This window comes from Linepithema humile, chromosome 4 (assembly GCF_040581485.1).
Source record: "Linepithema humile isolate Giens D197 chromosome 4, Lhum_UNIL_v1.0, whole genome shotgun sequence".
NCBI lineage: Eukaryota > Metazoa > Arthropoda > Insecta > Hymenoptera > Formicidae > Linepithema > Linepithema humile.
Genome location: NC_090131.1, coordinates 18,120,217 through 18,145,319, shown reverse-complemented (window position 1 = coordinate 18,145,319; position 25,103 = coordinate 18,120,217). Strand labels below are relative to the sequence as shown.

At 41.0% G+C, this 25,103-nt stretch overlaps 1 protein-coding gene across 5 annotated transcripts in view; it reads left to right on the top strand.

Moving 5' to 3' along the window:
- The window catches only part of LOC105670882 (uncharacterized), a 206,103-nt gene that overhangs the window by 99,850 nt on the left and 81,150 nt on the right, over positions 1–25,103 (top strand). For all 5 annotated transcript variants that reach the window (XM_012364625.2, XM_012364626.2, XM_067353803.1 and 2 more), the window contains exon 5: positions 13,369–13,485. In XM_012364625.2, coding sequence (XP_012220048.1) covers positions 13,369–13,485 — 117 coding nt within the window. The remainder of the gene's footprint in view (positions 1–13,368; positions 13,486–25,103) is intronic.

Here is a 25,103-nt window from a genome sequence, read left to right as displayed (position 1 = left end):
TACGCGTTTATACGTGCTGTTTGGAGAAAACTTTGCGATGTATTTAGAACAATCTACGAAAAACACATGACATATTGAAATGTTAGAGATGAAAAATATTTTACCACGCGTTTTATAAGAATCAAAATTTGCACCTAGTAACAAGGAAAATTTATTAAGTATAGCGATATTAACTCCGTTCTCCAACAGCTTATTTCATATATGCTTATAAAAGAAAAGCACACCTCTCGCGGGCTGCTCAAGTCATATAACGATCATTTCCGTTCATCTTGTTTCGTCCTGCGAAAGAGGCAGCTCGACGAGCGGGCATATTACTCGGGGGCTAAGGTTTAAGTAGCTTCATAAATTACGCCACTTTTACGGTGAGATTACCTAATCCGCGGGAGCGGCTTCGGCGCGGCTCTCGAAAAGCGAACTTCGCCATCCCGTCCTGGAATTTATATCTCTTGACGTCTCGAACGCAAAGTGACACCGCGCGTTAGACGGAGTAAGTTTCATGTCGCGAAAACGTATTAAAGCGATTCATCTAAACTAAGGCCGTTTTAGTAAAATACGGTTCGTCGCGAAAGCGCTACGGCAGGCATGAGTAAAGAGAAAAGCCGCGCGTGGATACGTCTAAAAGTTAAAGTAAAATGTGTCGAAAAGTCATAGTCGTTTGAATTTTAGGTCGAAAACTTTGCAATATGAAAATGAATAATTTATAATTTATTAAAATTTCTATGAGTGAAAATCTCCGCCACTCTGTGCGCGCAAGTGCCAAAAATAATGTAGAAAAAGCGTTAGTTTCGACATCATTTCGAGATCATTTTTTGGAATCAAATATACATCTCTATCATGGGGTTTTTTTTACGTTTTTACGTTTTTACAGGAAGACGGTATGCACGCACGTAAGATTGTCATAACTCACGCGTCGCATCTCACGACTGCTACGGAGATAACCCGGTTACATATGTACATCACGTCCGCGACTAGAATATCAGACGGTACAATTCCTCCCGAAATTCGACGTTTCATTCCCAAGGTGCGCTTCTAACGCCGCTTGCTTACCGCACAAGCTGTAATAATGTATGCCGAGCACACTTCGTGAATTGTTTGCCGGGTGCTATGTACACTTATCAAATTAGACACTCGCTTGGTTGATAAATCTAACATGAGCGTTCGGTTGCCGCGCGAACGTTCGTTACGCGCCGGCATAAATAACGCACGGTAAACGCGGCGAACGATGAGTTTGCGCGTTTAACGCAAGCGAGTTTCCCCTGCGTGATAAGAACAACCCGAAATTTGATTCAGTTTTAAGGGAAAGGTTAATGAAGCCGGTATATAACGTTTATAGCGCTGACTTAATTAATAATCGTTATTAATTACCGTAGTGTAACGAGAATTAATGTTGCAAATAGACCATTAATTCACGAACTTGTTTACACGCTATAATATTAATTCGAATACTTTCGAAAAATTAGAGAAATAATTTTGTATTATATATTTAATTAATATTTAATATTTTTTTTATTTTTTTTTATCTTTGAATTAATTTCCTTGGATTTGATCATATTGTTGATGTTGATTATATTGTTGATTATATTGCGGGAAAAAATGTTAAAAATCGCCAAATTTTATTTTTGATCGAGCAGTGAACAATGCGGCTGGGTTTCGCTTCTATGTGGAAGACCACTAGCTGTGCGGGCGATTTTTTATCGGACACCGGCCGTTTATCCGTGTGCATTTCTGGAAATAATACAGCTGCAGTTAGTCAATGTGATTTTACGATCGACTGGCGCCGATGAGACAATGGCTCCGTTATTTATTAGGCCGAATCTACGCGCATTATGCGCGATCAAATCTGTCGTGGAACGTGGCATGCGTGATTGGCTCATGGTTTACGCACGATTTAGGCGGCCTTTCAATGCGAAATGCAGCTGAAATAAATCATTAGCATGCACGAACCCGCAACCGACTATTATGGTTAAATAATCACATTATTATAACTGATGGCGCATAACGCAGTACTAAAAACCGCGTTATCTAATTCCGCCTCGATGACATCGAACTAATCGCGCGCCTCCGTTATTGTTTTGCGAACGCCGGTAATTCGGTTAAAAAAGGCAAACATCGCGATAAAATGTTTCTTTGTCCGCCCTTTTACTTACGCGCACGAAAATAAACTTTCACGCGCGAGCACAATTCTGTTACAACGACAGATGCTTCCACAAGAATGTCAACGACACATTTGCATAGAGCAGCGCGAAAAGAACCGTGTGATTCTTCCGCATTGGGATCACGAAACGTCGTTTAGCACGTTCGTCTCTTTCCAGCTCTTTTCACTGTAATCCAGTCTGCGCGAGGAGTTTGCATAAACGGGAATCTACTTTTTCGCGCAAGAGTAACATTTAGTACTTGCATTAATACTCTCTAATCTCGAGATTTTGGACTCAACGGAAATCGTTAAATCGCGCATTCGTCCAACGTGATGGAACACAACGATGTTCCCAATGGCGAAATCCGATGGAATCGAACGATAATTAGCGAAGAGTGAAGCTTCAAGAGTTTCCGACCGCATCATTGTTTCCGATTTCTCGTCTCGAATCGATCGACGAGCTTTAGCGCTATCCCTCTATTCGTCCTTCGCAGCGTGCGCGCCATAGTCTTGTTTTTAGAAAACTTCAGATCCAATTCGCCAACTTTCCACATTACGACAATGCCGTTCGGGCTCGAGGACGCGTGGAGTAGTCTTTCACCCATTCGAGGGTAAATGAAACTGCTGCGGAGAGAAGTGGAAACCAGCAAGACGGAATCAGACAGAAAAGAGAATGCGGACCGTTTCTTCTTACCACTCCTTCGCCAGCTTTACCGCTGATTACACGCTCCGCTTCTGAGCAAAATTTGTCTCGCCAGAAATAAATTAGTTAATGGATATATCTTTCCTAGTTGCCGTCCATTGAGAATCCGCACGACGAGCAACTTTTTGAGACTGAGGAGAAAGAAAGGATAAATAAATTTTTAACAAACGAGAGATTTAAAAACTGCTCTTGAATTTATTTGTCATTTATTTTTCTTACTCAGATTACAATAGAACTTAGATCAAGATTCGATGACAATGAATGAATTTATTGTATATTTTATTTATAAAAATTCTAAACATTAATTCCAAACATAATTTAAAAACTAAAAGATCTTTTAAAAAGCAAAGGAATTTGTTTGTTGAACGCAATGTATCGTTTGAATTGTTTAATGGGGGATAAAATTTGATTTTTCTAGCTGAGCCGATAATGCAATTCCATGGTGATCGCTCGTTCGCGCAACGCAGAAACGAACATTTAATCTGCAAATGGTACTCGTACATATTTGTATACATGCAAGCCGCTGCAAATCACTATTGTGTAACTTGAAACACCTAAAGTTTAACGCGCAAATATTCGCGATGCAACGATTTCGCGTTACAATTATTCGCTTCATGCTGAAATTTGCATTTGTCTCATTAACAAGAAATAAAATTCCGGCAAATCTGGCATGTTGTTGAAAGTTCACGCGCGATCGCGGAAAAATACACGCCCGCGAGGCGTATCAGGTCGTAACGGAAGCCAGAAATGGCAAACTTTTCGCTTATCCGTACTCGTTTGCACCACCGGCGCGATTTGTGCCCCGTAGATCGCCGTCGGATTAACAGACACGATCGATGGAACGCGTCCGCCGCCACGCCGGTTTCGGTTGTCGTTCGATTTTCGAGAGTTCGGAGAGAGTGGATCTATGCACTCTATCCCCGATCTAACCAGCGAACGATGCCGCACCCGAAATCGTTCTGATCGTTAGAAATTTGATTTCACGCTCGCCGCATCCATAACATCCTCCCGAATACGAGCAGCGATAGTAATAGTACATGGAAAATAGGCTTTCGTGCCGTATGTACGGGGTGAAATATAAAACTTGACCATGATTATTGCACATAATTTTCAATATCAATCGCGTAAAGAAATAAATATGTATATATACAATAGATTTTATAACAATACTATTGCAAGAATTTTTATTATAATAATAACGAAGCAATAAAGAAAATCCGTTCCTTATTAAAAATTAAAAGAATAAAAATAACGAATAATATTGCTTTATTTTTTAATAATTAATTTATCTTATAGTTCTAAAATATATTATAAAATAGAAAAATTGTTGTTGAAATAATAATTAAAACACAGATTGTGATCTTTTGTTCTTTTTCTTTTTTGTATCTAATTAACCAACACGATATGATGCGAAAAAGCACTGTAATATAAGATGACAAGTTCTGTTTTTTATGTTACACCCAGTGCATGCGCATGTATACACATTCGCCGTTCTCCCGTGCTCTCATTTTCCGTTACTCTCGCGTCTACCTGATGTAACGGGCGTAGTCCCAGCGCGAAATAACTCGCATAAATCACCGATGGTTACATAGATACATTTCGTGCGATTCCGCTGGCGGCGATGTTTTAATAAAACTCGACGAGGCCCAATTATTCAACTCTGCGACCTCAGTTTGCATCCTCGGATGACCCGCATACACATACTAAAATCCTTTACTTTTATCAAAATAGTCATTTCGCTATTTTGCATTTTATTCAAACGAGACCATTACACCATTTTTCACTTTTATTTCCATTGTTTGCAGTTTGCGGAGGTATTTCAGGATTTTTCGATAAAAACGATTGGCAAGTGGTGTAACGAATAGCCGTCATTTCTTTCCGCGCCGAAGCCGCGGATTATATTACGCTGTTTGGATAACGCCGTTAGGCGTTAAAAATTGCATTTTCACTCGAAACTTCCCGCACGTCCTTCCGTCCCGTTATCCTTGCGATAATCTGAAATCGCACAGTTAACGTCAGTTAGAAAAGACGGAGAAATTGTTTCGAGAACAACGACTCGACGTTGACAAACATCGCGCGTACCATTTCAGAGCCAGTGCCTCCGACACGAGGCAGAATGTCAAAAACACACGTGAAACTTTGATACAAACCCGACAGCTTCCGGTCACGAAATCCGGGCGTGAATACCGGAGGATCTGAAATCCAAGCAGTGTAAATTTTGTCGTTACGAACGGAAAGGGCAGAAGTCAGGATGTCGGTCGCGGAATAAAGCAAAAAATTTAGCGCGCCCTTTCTTTCTCACCTTTTCGACTCCGTCTCGCCGTTCTGGCCGCGTTATTCTTTTAAGCTCTCCGTGCAGCAGATCGTTTTCTTCATCTGAAAGGGAGCGAATCCTTTTTGTTGATTTACTCGATGAAGGAGTTAGAGGAAAATTATGTGGATCTTAACGTGGTCCGGCCAATTGCGCTTCTTTTTCTTTTTCATCGATTGATCAAAGTCAAATCTCCGACGGAATATTCCATCGTTGAAGGTGCAATTTTATCGACGGTATTTTTTCAAGCATTTCAAGATCGCGAAGACGGTGTAGGGATGGGGCGGCAGGAGGAGGAGGCCGGGGGGCGTCGAGTAACTCTTGATTACCGGAGAATAAAAAGGACTTCGAAGTACTTCTTGCTTAACGAAAGCTAATTGTTGAATATATACATTCGCGTAATTTACATTCAAGAGCGGAGGAAGTGCTCGTTAAAGTCTATTGCGTAAATGTAATTGAAGCTAAAATAAATAAGAGTCTCGACTGGCCGATTGTTCATCACGGTTCAGTGAATCGAAGTTCGCGATTTAAAAGCCGAAGTGATCAACTTAACGTCGCGACGGCGAAACGGTCGCTCGTGACTTCACAATTTCAGCGAAATTACGGCAATGTCTGTTTCGCTACTATTTAAACACCGGGCGACTTTCCATCGTCTGATTAATTCCTAGTAATACTACTCGACGTTGAGATATGATTCACTGTCTGATGTATCGTTGGAACACATTGTTTACTTAAAATATACTTATTTTTCGTAATGTAAGAACAAATAATCACAATTATATTTGTCACATATTCCCTACAAAATATCTGCTGAAACCAATTATAGAAATGCAGAACTATTTTAAAGTTATAATATTTTTATTGCATAAGTTATACTGTTTAATTATTTTTAATTTGAATTTGTGATCTCTTTTAATGTTCTATTGCACAATTTTAACTGTGATACGGCAGATGTAATTAAGAATGAGTTAATGAAGCGGATGAAAAAATAGAACGCGATTTTATTACGCACTCGCGAAAGCGTAGACTGTGCCCTTTTATCGATTTTCCATTCCGCGGGGAGAGGTCATTGTACTTTTAAAACTTTATCGGCCTCTTATACCGCCGTTTCGTCGTTTTCACAGGAAAATCATTCAACACAGAATAAACCAAACTGACGGTTCTGACATGTGCCAGATAAAGACAGTGTAAAGCACTGCCGCTGAGAGAGTAGTTCTTGTCCGTAGCCACGGACCAGTAATTTATTCCACTTTCAGCGAAACCAACATTTTCATTCCAACAGTGATTCTACGAAATGTCGAGGATGAATAATTCCCTGTATTTCCGGGACGAAAGCGGGATATACGCAGAAAAATCCAAAAAGCGTATCCCATTAAGTACTTTTGTTGCTTAAACATTACATTAAAACTGTGTCAAAAGTCAACGCGCAGCGATAAAGTATGAAATAATGTATGAAATAATATATTTACCAAATATCGCTTGAACAAAAATGAAATACAACGGTTTGTTAATTAGTACAATTTTATTCAAACTCTTTGAAAGGGACGTTTTAATAAAAAGTTAATTATAGCAGAATTAAATTTGTGCATCTCATCAGTGATGCCTTTGAAAGAAAGATTCTTCCAGCCTTTGCACGCGCAATCCGCCAGATAAGTCAGATTTGTTCCACGTGACAACGTATGAGCGCAATCTGATGGCTGAAGCCGGTTCACGCAGTCAGGAATCAATAGACATTTTTGAATGCATCGCTGGAGTGTCGAGATTAAAGTATTTTCCGTCGTATACGAAGTCAACCGTGTACGAAACTGAATTACAGCACGCCTGCGCGTATTGCAATAAACGGATTTATCTCTCAGTTGGCTTTGCTATTGACGCGTCATCAGCGAACATTATTCCGACTTAAGCCGATTCGTTTTACTTAAATTCGCAAAACGAACGGCTCTTTATCCAAATCAAAAAGGCAATTAAATTTTTGCGATATATGTTATTAATACTGCAACATGTTTCATAAACATCTTACAAGAGATAAATAGAAAAGCTTATTTGAACATAAATCTTTGGTTATTATGATTCGATCAGATTTATGCGATTAAACATATAAATGCAATGCATATAATAAAGCAATTTCTCGAATTTCTCGTGCGAGATGATGATGATGCGATTTCGATCACTATTGTCCGACACATTACGAAGGGTGTTTGCAAACGCGCGACCGAATCGTCGGCTTTCATCGCGGTGTTCTCTGTCGCATCTGCGAGAGAGCGCTCCTCACTTTTGCCCCTCGGGACCGCGTCGGTTTACATTTAAATTTATAATCCACCCTCTCAGAATGTGAGGGGCCCCGTCCGAATGGCCACGGTAAATTGATTTGCAGTATAACTCCGCTCCATACCGCTCTCAGACGGCGACGGGCGCTCGGTCTCGCGCCTCGCCGTCGTGAAAAGAGGGTGGCGGCACGAAAAAGACGTGGAAAGCTGTGCAAGCAGAATAGCGAATGGCGTAACGGTGGCGGAGGACAGGTTCTCGAGGAGGAGGAAATGTAAAATACGAGATGGTTCGGGCGCGGTAAGCGATTTCCAGCTGACTGACTGACATCGGTAAGCTTGGCTATGCTGCCTCCGGGCAACCTTCTCGCCGTCTAGTCGGTTTTCCTTTGCTCCGCTCCGCCGAGCTATCCGCAAGCGGACGAGCCGCGCGCGCGCGTGTTTGTTGTGTACAGACAACGTGTACAAACGTACACGGGCCGCGCGCTACTACGTTTTCCACTCGCAGGCTCGACCGCGATTAAGGTACTCCGCGACAAGACGCGCCAAATTGCATGGTATTTCGAGGAGGCGGCGCCGAGGATCTGCCATCCGCCTCTCCCGACGGCGATTTCGACAAGAACGCGCTTCTCCCTGAGTGAAGCATCGTGCGCGCCGCCGAGATTCGCGTCAACAGTAATTCGAGCCAATAATGTCGCTCTGAGGACATCTCGTCTTCGATTTATGACATCAGATGTAACGAGGCTCTCGTCGTTGTGCGGCGTTAAATTTTAATGATGTACTCCAATTGCGAATTTCATTTTATTCGCGAAATTTAGTATCTTCCATTAATCGACACTTTGGTTATTATCATTATAATTATATTGGATTCTGATTCAGTTACGCGTAAATCGCGGAAAGAACGAAACGAAAACCGCTGACTGAAAATATCGTTAATTACATGATTATTTATTGTTTGTTTCGTGATTAATTTATTGTCGGATGAATAAAACCGCTTCGAAAATTCCATTAGCTGATCGAATATATGCATACATTCGGGCTCCGCTATACATCACCGCCATTGTAGCCACAACCGTGACTTCGAAGTTTCCGTGCGGCGCGAGGTCTGTCTGTTTCGCATTACACTGCCAAGAAGCGCGGTCCACGAGTTTCCGTTTTATACCCCGGTGAGCCGGCGCGATTATAAGGGAGACAAGGCCGTCCTAAATTGCAGTCGAGTGTTTCGCAACTCCCCTCTCGGTGCAGTGACGATATTCCCTGTAGGTGTAGTCCGCAAAACCCTGCGCGCCCCGAGAAATCTCGCTGCTCCTGTATAATTCAACGAGACACTACTTCCGTATATACCCGACCATAAGATAATTCCTATTAACGGGAAGAAAGACGAGGGACTTCGCTGAGAGAACTTCCGTATCGCGTGTCCCGCGCTCGTGATTCATCGAAGGGGCGTGCGACGGGACTCACGTACTATCATCACCAGACTATCGCAAAAGGGAATATGAAACAACGGAGCTACATGTTCGATATAAAGGCTCATCGCCTGATTATTCACTTCTCGTCTGTATATCTATCTATTAAGTTTCGAAACATAATTCACGGCTTTTAACGGCGGGTCGCGATTTTTATTCCGAAAATTGATTTTATCAATCATTGTAAAATCTACTCTTTTTTTTTTGTCTGGAAGAAAATTGCTTCTGCAAGGAGAAGTCCGGTTCTTCTTTGTACGCTGTAAGAGGTAACATTCGAATCGCCGAAACCCCCGCCGAAAAACCGGGACGAATGCCGGTCCTTGAGAAATCGTTTCGATCTCTCGGTCACGGGCTCAGTTCATCGCGTGGATGAGAGAGTCGAGTTACGGATTGAAGGAGAATGAGAAAGATAGAAGGCGAGTAAAAGAGAAGGAGAGAGAGGGGGGTTACTCCGTTGCATGAAGGAAAATCGCGCGAAATAAAAGCATCCAATTTCCTGCGAATCGTCCGTCGGATCTCTCCGGCGGACTTCCTCTCCCGCTCTCCCCGCCGCGGCATCCGAGAAGAAAGAGCACGAAGGGTCGGTTCGTGCTTTTCACGGCCGGACACGAGACGCCAAATGCAGTCGGTGAAACGTGAAACGCCCGGCAGGGGTGGCGAATCGAGGGGATACCGTTGAACTAGCCGTCGCTGAACGGGCGCAAGGAGCGCGGCGGTGCCGAAGAGCGGCGACTTCCGCCTTTCTGACGCAACCTGGCATTTCAATTATTTATATCGTGCTGCCAGCAACAATGAAACCCCTGCGATACGTCTTCCTCATCTCTCTGCCTTTGTCTCCGGCTTCTCGCGATTATTTGTTCCCGCTTTCTTCGGCTTCGCTATATTTCCGTAGTAACGCTGCAAAAACTTTTACTTAAAACAGGCTCGAGAATAAAATAATTATGCCATTATCAAATAACAGTTAAATTGAAATTATCGAGGCGGGCAGATATGAATTGCGCTTTAGAAAATTATAAATATACGCTACTTATCTAGAGAAATAGTCATTGAGAATTCCGACGACGATGAAGGCAACCGCTACAAGTATAATCATGTTTATTCTTCTTCAAGTCGCACTGCATACCAAGACAACTCGCAGCAATGTCGGCGAGACACTGTACATCTCGGATGATAAAGATAACAGCTACGGACCTGAATGCAAGGCGCAAACTCTCCGCTAGATTGCTGATGCAGCGTGACGTTCGCTTATTTGCATCGCATAATTGACAATACCGCTATTCACCGGATATTTCCCGTTCCTTCACTCTCCCTTCATAGTTCTTCGCATCTTTTGCGGTTGTAACGATCCTCGACATCCTTTATCCTCCTGCGCCTCGCCCTTGTCTCTCCGCGCTGCATCTCTAATGAGTGAAGAGCGAGCTTCTTATCGAGTCGCATAGTGGATACGTGTCTCCGGCGCGATTTAAAGTTTTGAGCGAATGGCGAAAAGGAGCTGAAGGACTCACGTAAGCCGCATCAAAAATGAACATTCCGGGTCGGAAAAAGACAGACTGGGAGTAACGACGTCCCATCTTCTCAAGCCGCCTGACGCTTCAATTATTTATGACGTCTTGTTGATACCACTTCCACGCTAGCCACTCGCGCTTTTCATTGTTCTCTCCGCTACTCTCCACACTACTTATCGGCTTACCCGATCCTCTTCCTTGTTTTCTTCCAGAACATTACGCTGTCATACCTAGACACTTTCTAAACTTTCCCAACTCGAACAGACGTCTCGCATAAAGAGCACTGAATGTTTCAAGTTTGGAGGGGACTTTATATCTAGCGGTTATTCGACTTGATATACGATTCGATTGTCGCTGCACTGTTTATCGAAAAAGTCGATACATTTTAAAGCAAGCATTCAGCGAAGTTCTTTGAATATGCTACGTTAATGAAGAGATGAAAAAATAATAACAATGTCAAAGTACATAAAGCTTTTATGTAAAAAAATGAAATCTTAAATATTTTTATAGTCAAATGTCACGAACCTAGAATTATTTTACCGCGTTGACTTTTTTAATAAAACGTATTTCGCAACACATAATGTGTGATCAAAGTACATTCGTGACAAATATCGAAATTGTTATCGTAAAAGTTGTTGCGCTGTTGCAGTTTATAGAAGGTATTACAAACATGCGATCGCAAACACGCATTCTCTGCGTGATGTTAACGGTGCCGTAACTCGGATCAGAAATTTTATCCGGCCGGATTACAGAGAGATGTATGTCGTTCCGGGCTGCAATAGAGATCGAAGAGGATTGCACGACGATCGGATCCGCGACCCGTCGAAGCCCGCAAGCAATTAATTCATAAGCGTACGCTCGACACAATGGTGAGCTATGGCGGCACATATCCGTCTCTTCACGCAACAATAGCGCGCGGTGCGTCCGCACGTTGCGCGAATTATATCAAGATTTGAATGAGCTCGTGTAGAGATAAAGGATTCGGCTCCCAGGAGGGGCCGAAGGTATTGCCGCATAGGATGTGCGTCTCTGCGATTGTCTCGTTGATATGTTAATTAACGTTATTGATGTTAAGCAAGACCGCCTCGGGCCCTCAATACGAGTATCTATTAATCCCGTCGAACCACGCTCCAGCATCGAGGTAACGCGAGAGAGGCTTAACCGATTGTTTCAATATTCAAATGGCCTTATCTGACGGAATATGCAAGAACATATTGCACGATAATTTTCATTCATATTAGGTTTTTATATTGCATAGATTTATATTGCACAAAGAGCAAAATTGATTAAATTTTTATCGCAAATTTTTTAATATTGTTAAATTATTATAAAATACCAATTCAATTTGACAATATTTTTATGTTATTTCAAGAATGCAATTATTACTTTCATTTCCTATCGATAACTTTCACTGTAATATTATATATTATATTTTAATAATATTATGTAATATTAAATTCATGGATAAATTCCATCTGTTCTCTCCACAGAAGAGGATTACACTAAGGTGGGAAAATTTCCTGAAATCTTGACGGATAATAATCAACCGAGCGTGTTATGGCGCATTTCGCCCGTTTTCCCCTCTTACGAAGGCGAGGCGAGAGACGGCAAGCCTGATTGAATCAGCTTGATTCCCCCGTTGCGTATTACCCATTGCGTAACCGCCCGCATCCCTCCGCGCATTTGCTCGCCCGTCGCGCATGTTCTCTCATTTTGCCTCTGCCCCGAGAATCCCGGTCTACGACGCCTCGGGAAAACGAATCCTTTGAAGTCGTCTGTAATCGAAGAAGTAATTTCAGCGCGACCCTCGCTGGCAATCGTTTTTCTCCGGCCGTATAGGGTAGCGCGCCGACCCTACGAAACGTTATTATCGGAAGCGTCCCACCCTTGATAAAGACAATTAGCGACGTAATTCGCGCAACAACTTCGCAAGCGAGCAGAATTGAGAAAGAATATATTTAGCAGCGCTCTTGCACCACATTAAATTTAAATTGGTATTTCGAAAACTATGTGCGACAACCACTTGATAGTCGTCAGTATTGTCTAAAAGTTGATGTGCAAATTTCTCCAAAAACTTCAAAACATGAAGCAAGCATTTTCCCTAATTATTAAAAGCATCTAAACTATTTGCAGATAAAGAGAATTAGCGAAGGGAAAGTTTAGTGGAGATTTAATTTTACTTTACATAGTTTAAACAGATAGAAACTCGTACGAAAATTAGATAATATTAAACTTCGTATATATTGAATTCAAAGTATGATTCCTACCAAAATTCGATCCAGAACAGTAGGTAGAAGACTTAACATTACGAAGGATAGAATCAAATTCGAAGCACGTATACCAAAGTTAAGCGCAGATGCCACTTCGTAAAGCAAACGACCTTAGAATGAAAAGATTTCCCTTTCCTGTGTTAAAAATCTGCGGAATTTTCTTCGCGGTTTCCCGAGATCTGCAAAATAAAATTTTAATATATAATTAGAAGAGAGCGACCTTATTTTATTTTACATGAAAAGAATTCACATTGGTTCTTACTATATTTTTTTTCTATTAAGTTGTGGATTCGCATTTTTACCAATAATTACTCGCTAACTTGGTTTTTGCATTTGCCGCATAATTCTCTTACAGGTATAATAATAAATGAAAGCGGTTCAAAATATGTATGCAAGACAATTGCGGAAAAGTTATTTCTAGCTTGACAAAAACGATGCTCTCGATTTGAATATTCCAGACTCGGTAGTAGCAGCGGAAAATCCTTTCCCGATTTCACAGTAAAATATGTATCTTCCTTAAAATTGCACGACAGAAAATCCAATTTGTCGCGGTATGATGGAAATTCCACGACATTCTCACTTGGTGCGACGTAACAATGCTACGATGTCGCGCAGCCGGATCGAAAATTTCCAAAACTAATTAGCGAATGGCGCTAAGGGGTGCGCGCGTTATATGTTCGGTAATGGCCTGACGTGTCTCGTCTTTTTGTTGCAGGTGCGAGGGCGGCTGGCTGCAGCTTGAGGGCAGTGCCCGCGTTTGCGGTCGTAACCAACGCTTCGACCGACCGGTCGTGCTCTTCTCGGACAAGTCGGTCGCGACTCTACATATGCAGTGAGTACAGTATTTTACATGATTTTATTTCTGTTAGCGACCAGTTTTTGCGTTGCGACTTTGTTAAGCTAAAAGCGATAAGTTTCTCGCTCGAGCAACCGCCGCAATTACCATTAATTTCGTTCAGCGTTGCGAGTGTCTCGGCAAAAGAATTTCCGTTTCGTACGTATAAAAATTGCACAATACGTTGATATTTCGAATAACATCGCAAATACGAACGATTTTTAAAGTAGATTATTTTCCCGCAAGAGTTCTAAAAAGATTATTTTTGTTCATCTTGTCAACGCCGGAATTGCAGGGAAAGTATTTTCGTGTAGGGAAATATTGAAAAGCTCATAAATTACAACATAATCCTTTTTATAAAGTGTAATCAAGATTTCCGTAAGAGCGATTGACTCAATACATATTTATTTATATTTTCATTAAAAAAATATCACCGATCTCCTTTCTCTTTTTAAACCGGCAGAACGATTGTATTCCAAATGAATAGCGAGTAGATGTAAAGTCGATTTAACGTCACTGTACGAATTACCGTCAGTGCGCGTAGTACTATCGAGAGAGGCGGACGAGGACGGACAAGAGAAGGGTAGGTAGAATTCCGACGGTATTACGAAATAGGAACACGTCCTTAGCTAAGTGCTTCTTACTACCGCGAGTCACTGCCATTCGAGTTACTTGAACATGAACTAGTAACGCTTGTACATCGAATTTTACTCTTAAATACCATTCAGCGTTGATATCCGAGAGAGAGAGAGAGAGAGAGAGAGAGAGAGAGAGAGAGCCCTGGAATTCATGTATTCTCGCTAAAATCGCTCAATCCACCGATGCCATCTCGTAATAAATCGCACCAATTCTGAGCTTAGAAACAGGGAACGGGACGTCGTAAAGTATTTACACGAATCGCGCCTTACAAGGAGCGATTTCCATTATCAAGTGGCTCTCTTTCGCTTTATCCGTCGTTTGTACTTGAACATCAACTCCTGCGGAGAGTTTAATTTAAATGCAAATTGATTTAGCTTTGATAAAGTGAAATGGAAGGTTTCTCTGTTTACTGCAAGGGCACGAATTATTTTTTAAATTAACTTTCTTGACGGCGCTCGCACGCATTTAATTGCGCTAGAAACTTACTGCGGAAGTAATAACGCGAAATTAATGGCCATTCACGGTCGAATATGTTTTGAAACGTTGTCGTGCGCCGTGCAGCTAATGAAAGTGGAATGCCAATTAATTATTACGTTTGATGAAACGTGTTACATTTATACATCCGTATGATATGTACGTTTAATGGGTGTAATCTTGTGAAAGATGTCAATATTTTGCGATTTTATTCGTATGTTTGCGACATCATAAATTGAGATGAAATTTTAAACTGATTTATTTTCCTTATAATTATCATAATTGATAATCGTCGATGATTAATATGAAAAGCAACGAATGATTAAACGATCTGTAAAACGTTCATTTGTCCCGCAATCGAAGCGAATTATCACGGGTGTGTCTGAGAGTAACAAAAAAATCTGAATAATTGATTGGTAAATATAGCCGGGCCTCGCGGGAGTCAGTAAAATGGTGGAAAAGTTGCAAATTTGTTCATAGGTAAATCCCTGCGCGACGCCATGGGCGCCTCCATTATTTATGTTTCTTAATTGGCGCGTCCACAGAAAAGCGAATGCTGTCAGATAACGAGAAGCTTCGTTACGAATTGCTCATTAAATATTTATGACGAAATCAGTGTCTGCTATATCCACGTCGTCGGCTAAGGTCTGCGTATACATAAAACATCAGCAGTTTGCTACGCAGGTCGTTTCTTTGACCATAGCGCGAGATTTTTCGAAGAATGTTTCTATCGCGATTTTATATCTCGCCTAAAACTCGAGTTTCGGTAAATGATCGCAAAAATGCGCGGATGTCGCGCGTATATGTTTGACAAATTAACACGTGCAATTTTGCTCCGGAAACTGCAATTAATTTTGTTTATTTCCACGATCTACCGTGTGCAAACTGAAAATCGAGAGATTCGCGCGAGTAACGCGGCGTAAAATTGAATTCCGCTAGCTGGTCCTGAAAGTAATTTCATCGTCGAACATGATGTTCAATAAAATTGTGAGGAAATCGCGCTTGATTTCTATCGTAAATTGTTTTACATTTCCATAAATTACACCACGAGTGCGTTCATAGGTAAGATATAATTGTTTCAAATATCATCAAAGCGTAACTCGATATGCGTAAAATTAATAGAATGTACGTGCCTACATAATCATATTCGCAGTGAAACATCATATTACACAGAGAGAAACGATTCTCTTAACCAGTTAAAAAATACCTTTTTTACTACGTACAATAACACACAATAATATTTAAATAATCAAACAACTATGTTTGACACTTGTTTCATAATAATCTTAACTCTAATAAAATGCAGTTTTAATTATGCAATAAAATGTCTTGAATCCTTGCATAAAAATACAACTAATATGACATTTGTTACGAAACAATAGACAAGAGAGTTCGGAAGAAACACTTGCCATTGAGATAGAACAGTAACTTTTGACCCGGAAATGCCCTGTCGCATTATTACTCGGCACTTTCTCAACAGAGACTCCGAAACGCGGCTTGGTCGGTATGAAATTTATATAAGTTGGGAAGTTGAGTGTAATGTGGCAAACCCGTCGCACGCGACTGGCATAAATGTGTCAAGGAATGATTTATGGCGTTTAACTTCCACTCCCGACCGCCGCACAACTCCTGTCTTTATGTGAAAATACGTAAGAAGCTAACAACAAACGACAACCTATGAGCCGTGATGCGCGATATCGATAGAAAATTGAACGGGATATTTATGCGGTAAACGAGAGAAGAAAAAAAACCGTGAAAACTTTTGAATAATTACATTAAATTATTTTATAAGTAAATCGAGATGGTAAATGAAATAAAATTTGTACGAACGGATAAGCGCGCACGACGATATAAAATAGCACGACAAATTTTTCACGAATTTTTGGCCGAAAAATTCTTGGTGCAGCTTAATTGGTTAAATTAACGAGCCACGAAAATTCCGTCGGATGGAATCTCAAAAGTACACAATGCACATGCGGAATGGCGTATAATATTTTTCAGTGTCACCTATAAAGTAACGACATGTACCCCGTCGAATTCGAGGCAATAATCGGATTCCCGTGAAATTTCAACGCGCTCATTTCCATAACTACATCCTTTTATGTCACCGTGAAACATTGAAATGGACTGAATTATTCAACCGATAATACGCGGCTCATACATGGAATACGGGCGGAAACTTTGTCCGTTATGTTTCAACATATTGCATAATGCACTTTAAACCATGGCCGTTGTCCAGGCGGGATATAAACCTTAATAAGGTCAATCTACGATTTTGGTTTATCGCACGAGGCGAATATTTTCGCAACGGCAGTACGCGAATCTCGCCTACGTTCTTCTTTTACGAATGTCAACATGTCAGGTTTATTCGAGAGTATCTCTTTTTTTCTGAAATAAAATGTCAAACAGAAGTAGCAAAATATGCAACAGAAATATCAAATAGAAAAGCAATCGTCCGACGTCTAAACGTTTACAGTACTGATCAAACTCCGTTTATCGTGTATTATCAAAGGAGTTTTTATTGGCACACGAAAAAATTGGTAGCGAATTTACGGATTGTTGCTCTTTTTTCCTGCCTTTAATCGAACACGATAAATCATTTCATATATTTAATTTTTATCCATCACAGAAAGAAATCTGAATGTTTCTATTTGCAATTATGATAACACTCTTTTCGTAGACATTTATTCCTAATTAAATGAATCTGACACGTGATACTAGTATCGTCTTCGGACACGAAAGTTTATATTACGACTCTTCCGCGATGAAATAGCTCGCGTGCTCGACGGATTGTATACCTATTCGATTACGTTTACAATCTGCTGCGTCGGGTCAGCGCTAAGATATAGCACGTATACGTCAAACACGCATGCCGTGTGAAACGTATACGTCATACATATCGCGGAACGCTAAATAAACATCGTTAAGTATAGCTTTTCATCAGCATAACAGCGTATCTATTATGCACATTAAATAGTATGAAATAACCTCACGCAAGTGCAATTAATCAATATCGACAATTTGTCGCCGTGTACTATTATAATTGAACAATGCTTCAACGGAGACTCGCGCGTGCAGGTATCGATAACTCTATTAGCGAAATGTAATTGCCGGGTTTGCGAGTTGTTTTATAATACGAGAGGTGAGAAATGAGAAGCGAAGTAAAATTCTGCGTGATTATTTATTTTTATTCGTGCATATGCTTATAATGGAAATACTATCAAAATTTTAACAGTTTCGTAGAAACAATGCTTACTGCATCTACAATGCCGCACAAGTTGAAATGCGCGTGTGCGTAAGTCGAAATAAATTAACCGTAGCCAACGGCGAGTTTCCCCGCTGAATTTTGGATGGTTCTTGTCTTCGTGGCGTTGCAAGTTTACGTCTGGCGTATTTCAGTGTATGCTACATTTCTGTTTACACACATACAAATGCGCGCGCGCGCTTTCCTCCTCCCTTCCCCCTCCTCTCTCTCGTCTTATAAAACCATCTCCCGAAAGTTCGCACTCGTCAATTCTTGTTTGCCGTCGTAAACATGCTAAAATCTACAAAGCTGTGTTCATGTTTCAGTCTAGTTCAACGGCCGTTAAATCGAATATTCTTTTTGACTTTGATCGAATTTTAGTTTGTCGTATAACTTCAATAAGGCTTCCTGTCGGAATGTATATCTCCTGATAAGAGTACGTTTCGACGAGAGTGTATAATAACGATGATTTGTAATTAAAAATGTTTGCGATCTATCGTTGTAATCAGGGAACTTTAAAGCACACTGTTTGCGTATTCTCGCAATCTGCATAATTAAATGGATGGTTTTCATTTTTTATTTTTTTTTACACCAGAGCATCAATCTTTTCTTTTCATAGTTTTCAATTTACATGCTAATTAAATCACTTTGTCGGGGCGATGTGGAAATGCTTTTGTCCGTAACGAAATTATTTTATTAAATTAGCGGCTTCGATTTTTGTCATCGTCCGTCGTCGTTGCTCGCAACATCATGCAGTCTCGTCAAACCGTATTAAAGCTCAACCGCAAGTTAATTTAGTTGGACGATTATTCAGCGACAAAGGCCGAACGCTCTTTTCCGAACCGGCGGTATTTCCGACGACTTAAGCCTGCCATCCTGATTTTCGGTTCGTTTCACGCTGCTACGGCAGCCACCTCGGAACTTTCGCGAAACTTAGCCGTTCGCAATAAAATCGATATCACGACAAAAGGAAACGACCTCTGGCAACGGCATGCTTCATGCGATCCATTAGGCGAATGAAAAGACAGGGAAGCACACCTTTGCACCCAACTTTTTTATAGTCCGTTATTATTCCTCGATCTCTTTCTCTCTTTTTCTTTATATATGTATATAAAAGACAGCTCCATAGAAAAATATCTGCAGGCGGAGAAACGGAGTCCGTGTGTTTATCTCAAAGTAGCTTCCTTAGTTTCACAGTGGTGCGGTTTTACAGAACAGAACAATACAGTTCTATCGAAATATCATTTTCGCGAAAAGAATAATATTCGATGGATTGGAGTTTTATCCGTCGGGAGAAACGCTTTTCTTTCAGGTACCATCGACCAAATTGCTCTGGGATACTACGAACGGAGCAAAAATGTCAGATGGAAGGAGATCTTTCTTTCGAACGATAAATCACGATTGTGTCGCGTGAAAAATATATTCTTCTGTTTCCTGGAAATTGTTTTTGAAACCTCGTTATAGAAAATTGTTTCATTATCTTAGTAAATATTAAGTTTACGATACACCAACATCGGGCAATATTAGAGCTGTCTTATTGTAAGAGAGGGAGAAAATACGGGCAAAAAGTATGAACGGTGAAACTCGTATGTAAGAATACTCGACGGGGGAAAAAGAGAGCAAGACGGGTAAAAAGGCTACTTAGGACGATGTAGGAAACCAAAGGCGGAGAACTTTCTTATCCTCTTAAGAAGCGGATGACACAGTCCGCACGTTACTTTCTGAATTGTTTAAATGCGTACTCAAACTTCTTCTATGTAACTGGGTTAACGTACAAGTACCGGCCGGGATCTTGTCCCGAAGTATTTGCGCTGTAATCTTACTCTACTGTTACTTCGTCGTCGCAGTAAAATATCGAGTTTGTCTACAGAAATACAGTTTTCACAAGTTATTTTCTATTTATATTTTTTATTGTTATTTTAATCATTACTGCTAATTGAAGATTTAACGAGATCAAAATTTTGATGTATATATTGGTTTTATTTTTTTTGCATTTATATTAATTTATTATTATTAATTAATACGGTAAATCCAAATGAATGGAATTAAATTACTTGCTAAATTAGAATTACTTAAAGGATACGTATACAATTTAGTTAATATACACGCCACAAGAAACCGTTTCGTAGTCGATACAGGAAATTGAAGTATCGCGAACTTTTCCATCAGCCTAAGAAATGGAAGACAGATCGCGTAAAGCCCCCGACCGTGGAAAGCCTATCGTGTCTTAGCTGCGGGTAAAACAAAAAAGGCAGGAAGAAAGAGACGTCTTCTATATCCGTCGAGCGGTGCTTTCGATTTTGCACGTAAGCCCACTCTTCCTCTTATATCCTTGTCAGACTGCAGCCTTGATTGAATGGATGCGGGTCCTGTACCACGTCTGCATCTCTTGACTGTCGAAAACAGTCGCGAACAAAAGCTATAAAACAAGCAATGAAAATAAGAAGGAATAAAAAAAAATATGATCGCAAAAATTCGAGGTGTTATGTCGTAAAAATAGACATATTATAAATAGAGCCGTCACAGCAATCGGCACGCTTCACTTTTACAAGCGCGCGAAGTTCATATTTTATTTCCACCGTGATTTCGCAATACCGCATCGTAAACTGTAAATGGGGGCACCGCCGTAAAAGTGACAGTTTCGCGAGGAAAGAGGATGATCCTTCAAGACTAAAGATTCTATTTGCGACGAGTGAATTGCCGCGCGAGGGGAATCCAACTGACGTGTGCGATCCGGCTTAATCGGGAAGAAAAATTAGGTTCGTTATCCTTTCCAGGCGGTATCGATTAACAGATTAGTCTTATCAAGTGCGCGGGGCAGATCCCACGGGCGCGCGCGTAGCAAGATGAAAGGAAAGAGACTCGAATCTGATTCCGGCAATCTGTCTATTCGAGTCGGTACCGCCGCTCTCTCACGAGGTCAGGGATACATTTTTCGAGATAATTTCCTGTCAGAACTCCTCCGGGATAGCCGTGCGCGGGCTCATCGCGCCCAGTGGGATGGGGCTAAGATAAGCCCGCGCAATATCGAATTCGAATCCTACGTACGAGACGCGGGGGACGAGAGAGCACCCTCGGGTACTTTCTAGGAGCCGAGTACAACGCGATGGTGGGCAAAGCGCACCCACGCGATCTACACGTACGCGATTTATTCGACCCGCTGCAGGATGAATATTTTATTAACCCATTAGGATAAGTCAGCAATTTACGTCGGAACTGATGCGATAAAAAAGACTTAAAGGGAGGCGTATCTCGAGTGAGAAGCTCGCCAAAGAAAAAAAATAGGTATTCCACACGCTATTCATAATCGATAATCAATTTTTGTCAACAGGCGTGCAGAATTTCGATAAACATAAGCTTGAAACTGACATGAAATTTCTCTTTCATCGCTGCATTGTCATTCATACTAAATCAATAATGCAATATCGAAATGTAGAAAAATTGATTCCCCAAAAAATTTAATTGACGCGAAATATTAATTTATTTATTCATAGGCCAATGTCTGCACTAAAGTAAAAAATGCATTTAATTAATGATCGAAATGTTTGAACAAAGGAATAAGTCTTCGTATAGACACAACTTTTTGCTGAGATTGTCGCGGCAAATCGCTTGCATTAGAAAAGTGAGGATGCTGTTATTCAACACCTCATTGTGAGAATTACTCGCGCCATTCCGTAATGATGTCATCGCTCTTCCGGCCGCACGTAAGGGCGAAGAACGGAAGGCGAAAGAGAATTGCGGAGAGGGATGAAGTGGATGCAGAGTGCGCGTATTACGGGACTATGGCGCTAATGTTAACGACACGCATTAGCAACCTTGTTATAGATACCGGCAGTTCCGATTCACTCGCTTTTGTGGTAAACGATCAGCTGACCTTAATCTCAAGTGGAATTGTCAAGTATTCTTCATATCTCAAACCTGTCGCGCACAAAATATTCTCTGTTTGACGCGAGCTATAAAATAAAAATTTCCATTCAACTGAATAATAATTGTTTCTGAAAAGAATATCGTATTCTATTACGTAATAGTATGCTTTAATTTGCATTGGTTTTTTTATACGCATGACAGATATAATATACATGCATGCAATATCATATGACTCTTTTATATAAATTCCAAATAATATTTTTTTTTTTTCATTTACTTGTAATCTATTCCTGCGCACTATCTCTTTATCAATGAATCGATTTGCAACTCCATGAAACAGAAAATATCGCACACAAAACTCACTCGTTTTGATTTAAGAATTAATAATAAACAAATTGTTTAATTTAACAATATTAACATTGTCACATGTTTTCTCATCACTTTTGTGAAAAAATATGTATGAAATATTTATACTGAATTTATAGATAATTATATATCGCGCAATAAATCGATCATCACCTACCTGGCTAATCATTTAAAGCGTATAATGCGTAAAATGATACGCGTTGTTTTCCCGAAGATTGCGCAATTAATTTATCACGCGTGTTATTATCATCAATGATACAACCACTTTGCGTTGAAAGTGATTAATTGAATCGCTTCCATATTTCCGTAGGCAATCCTTTTGCGTCGATCGCCGTTCTTGGCGCGACACCGTACATAATTGCGTATCATCGAATTAATCCAACCCGCCTGCAACGGTCGACCGTGTAGATAGTTTCCAGTGATAAGAATCGAATTTCGTATATACACCATTCTCAAATGGCCGACCTGTGCACCGTTGCATCGATAAGAGTCGAATTCTGCGTGAACAAATCCCCGGTGTCGTGCCCTGCTTATCGATCATCACGGCTAAACGGTTAATTGTTTGTTAAATACGAGACGTAACCGGGACCGGTATCTCGTTCGCACGTGGTTTGGCTTATCGCGCTTTCCTAGCCGTTCGTATTCGCAAAACGATGATCTTCATTGTTGTTCACTACCACGCGCTGCGATTTGTCTTTCACATATAACACAACGCCGCGTACATAATACTTAATAAGCTTAATTAATTTACAGCGGAGAATCAATTTCTTGAAGTATTAAATATATTCGCGCCGGAGACGCGCCACATTTAAGAAGCGATCAGGAACACGTATAAAAGTTTCTTTGCCGAAAAAGAAATTTTCAGTGGAAAGAATATCGGCGATTTGTCACACGTAATCTTCCGTCCTGCAAATTAAAAGCGAATCAACCTCCCGCTCTTCCGCCGCTCGTCGAATGCAAATCGGTCGAAATTCGCTTGGAAGCGAGATAAAGCCCCGAAACGCCCGGCGCAATAACGATCGCGGTGCGAACACAGAGCGACGAGTCGAGAAAGTGTAAAGCGTTCGATCGCGGGAGGCTTGTGTTTCTGACTGAAACTAGGCGAATTTCCACGATCGCAATCGACGGGCTGCGAACGCAAGGCAGAAAATTGCATCGCGGTACGCGGACCACGTTCGCTCCCTCGCTCCTCGTAGATACAACGTAAAAGTTAAAATTTCCGAAAGCGAATGTCAGTTAAGCTAACGAACAAACCCCGCGGGCTAAAAACAGAGCGCGAAAAACAGTCGTGAAATGACATGCCGCGTGCGGCGCGTGACGTTGTAATTTCGGTGAATATTAATCCGCAGACGTCACTTTTCCGTGCTGTAATTAACTTGGACGAAGTTTCCGCGGACTTGTATGGGCACGTAAGTGTCCGTGAAGTAGTTTGTATATCCGGTAATATAGTTGCACCGGCTTTTGTGTTGTCAAAATCTAATACTCGCACAAACGAGTGTGATATTAACTTTGACAGCAACACGTTCGCCTCTTTTGATCCTCTTATCCGAAAACTAATTTCCTCCTTTGACACGCGGCGTTGCCTAAACACGTTTCGCCTTTGACCTTTTCGCCTTTCGGCCTCCCCCATTTCGCGATGTTCCAACTCCGTATACACAGACTACGACGATTACCATTTGCAAACGCTTAGTCGCTTTCAAGCTCTCCCTCGTCCACCGACCCAATTTCTCTCTGACGGCTTTCTTTGGCTTTTCTTTTCCTCTTCCGTTTAATTAAGCTGCGAACATTAAGCAGTAGGAACTTCTCGTTTGTTATTCATTTTATCCGGAAGCCCGAGCCTGCCTCAGCGGTGTAGCATTGCAAAAACCGTCTGACAGTCGGCAACTAGCTCCATTTTTTCCTATTTCTGTACTTTTGCGCGATATAAAACAGGCACATGTGCATATGAAGAGAAAGAATATATATTTATTAATATGTATATATATGCTGCCTTTTAATAAGAAAATTTATATAAAACAGATTAAATTTCTTGGAAATAAATCTTGGAAAAAAGTTAACATAAGCATTGCTTGCATTTGACAAAAGACAAATTTAACAATTATTTATTATTGTTTAAAGGCTTGTAAAAATTATGAATTTATTTCAATTATAAAATTAGAAAATACATATTGCTTGTACTAAGAACATATTAAGAAAACACGATTCACTTGGCTATATCCTGGAATATGAAATTAGTTGCGCCACTCAAGAATTGCGCAATTATGTTAAAATCTGATAGCCATCTATTAACAGTATTGCATATGTATGCGAGTCCTTTTGTGTGTATGCACGTATAAAAGATAAAGGGCATTATGCATTAGTGAAAGCTCTGCAATTGCAATTGTTAATCCTTAACAGAGGAGAAAGGGGAATGTCATATCGCATATTATACGTATACTATATCCGGCAGTAATCCTCTTTGCGTTCGAAGCGATCGCGGGAGGGCGGCGACGATGGCCGGGGTTAAAGGTCCTGCCTTCGACAAATCTCCATCAACGGGAACGTAAAAAAAAGCTAAGCCCGAAATTAACGCATTACAGTCAGGTATTTTCGGCATTAATCACATTCGGCGAATTGGATTTACGAGTCGCAAGCGATTTCGCGTTCATCTGTCGACTGCGTTTCATCGGCAAACTGCATTTGCGCGCCGCGTGTCCCGCTTGACACATAATCACGTCTCGCGTTCGGCGCCGAGTTATCAACGTTAACGAGCCATAAGGCCCAGTCTGGCGTACTTGTTAATCGCGCGGCTTTCGAGGCAGCGCCTGATGCGGATTAACGAGCTCCGCGGTAAACTTCATCAGCGTCACCGCATTACTCGCTCGCGACTAGACGACTTCACCCGGACGCGTTTACTCGGCAGATATTTGATCTCCACGAGACCGAGTCCGACACCGCCGGCGGCGGACTGTGCTAGAATCCGCCCCGATACACTAGATAGCGAACTAATAAACTCGACATCGATAATCGACATTGGAATATGTGT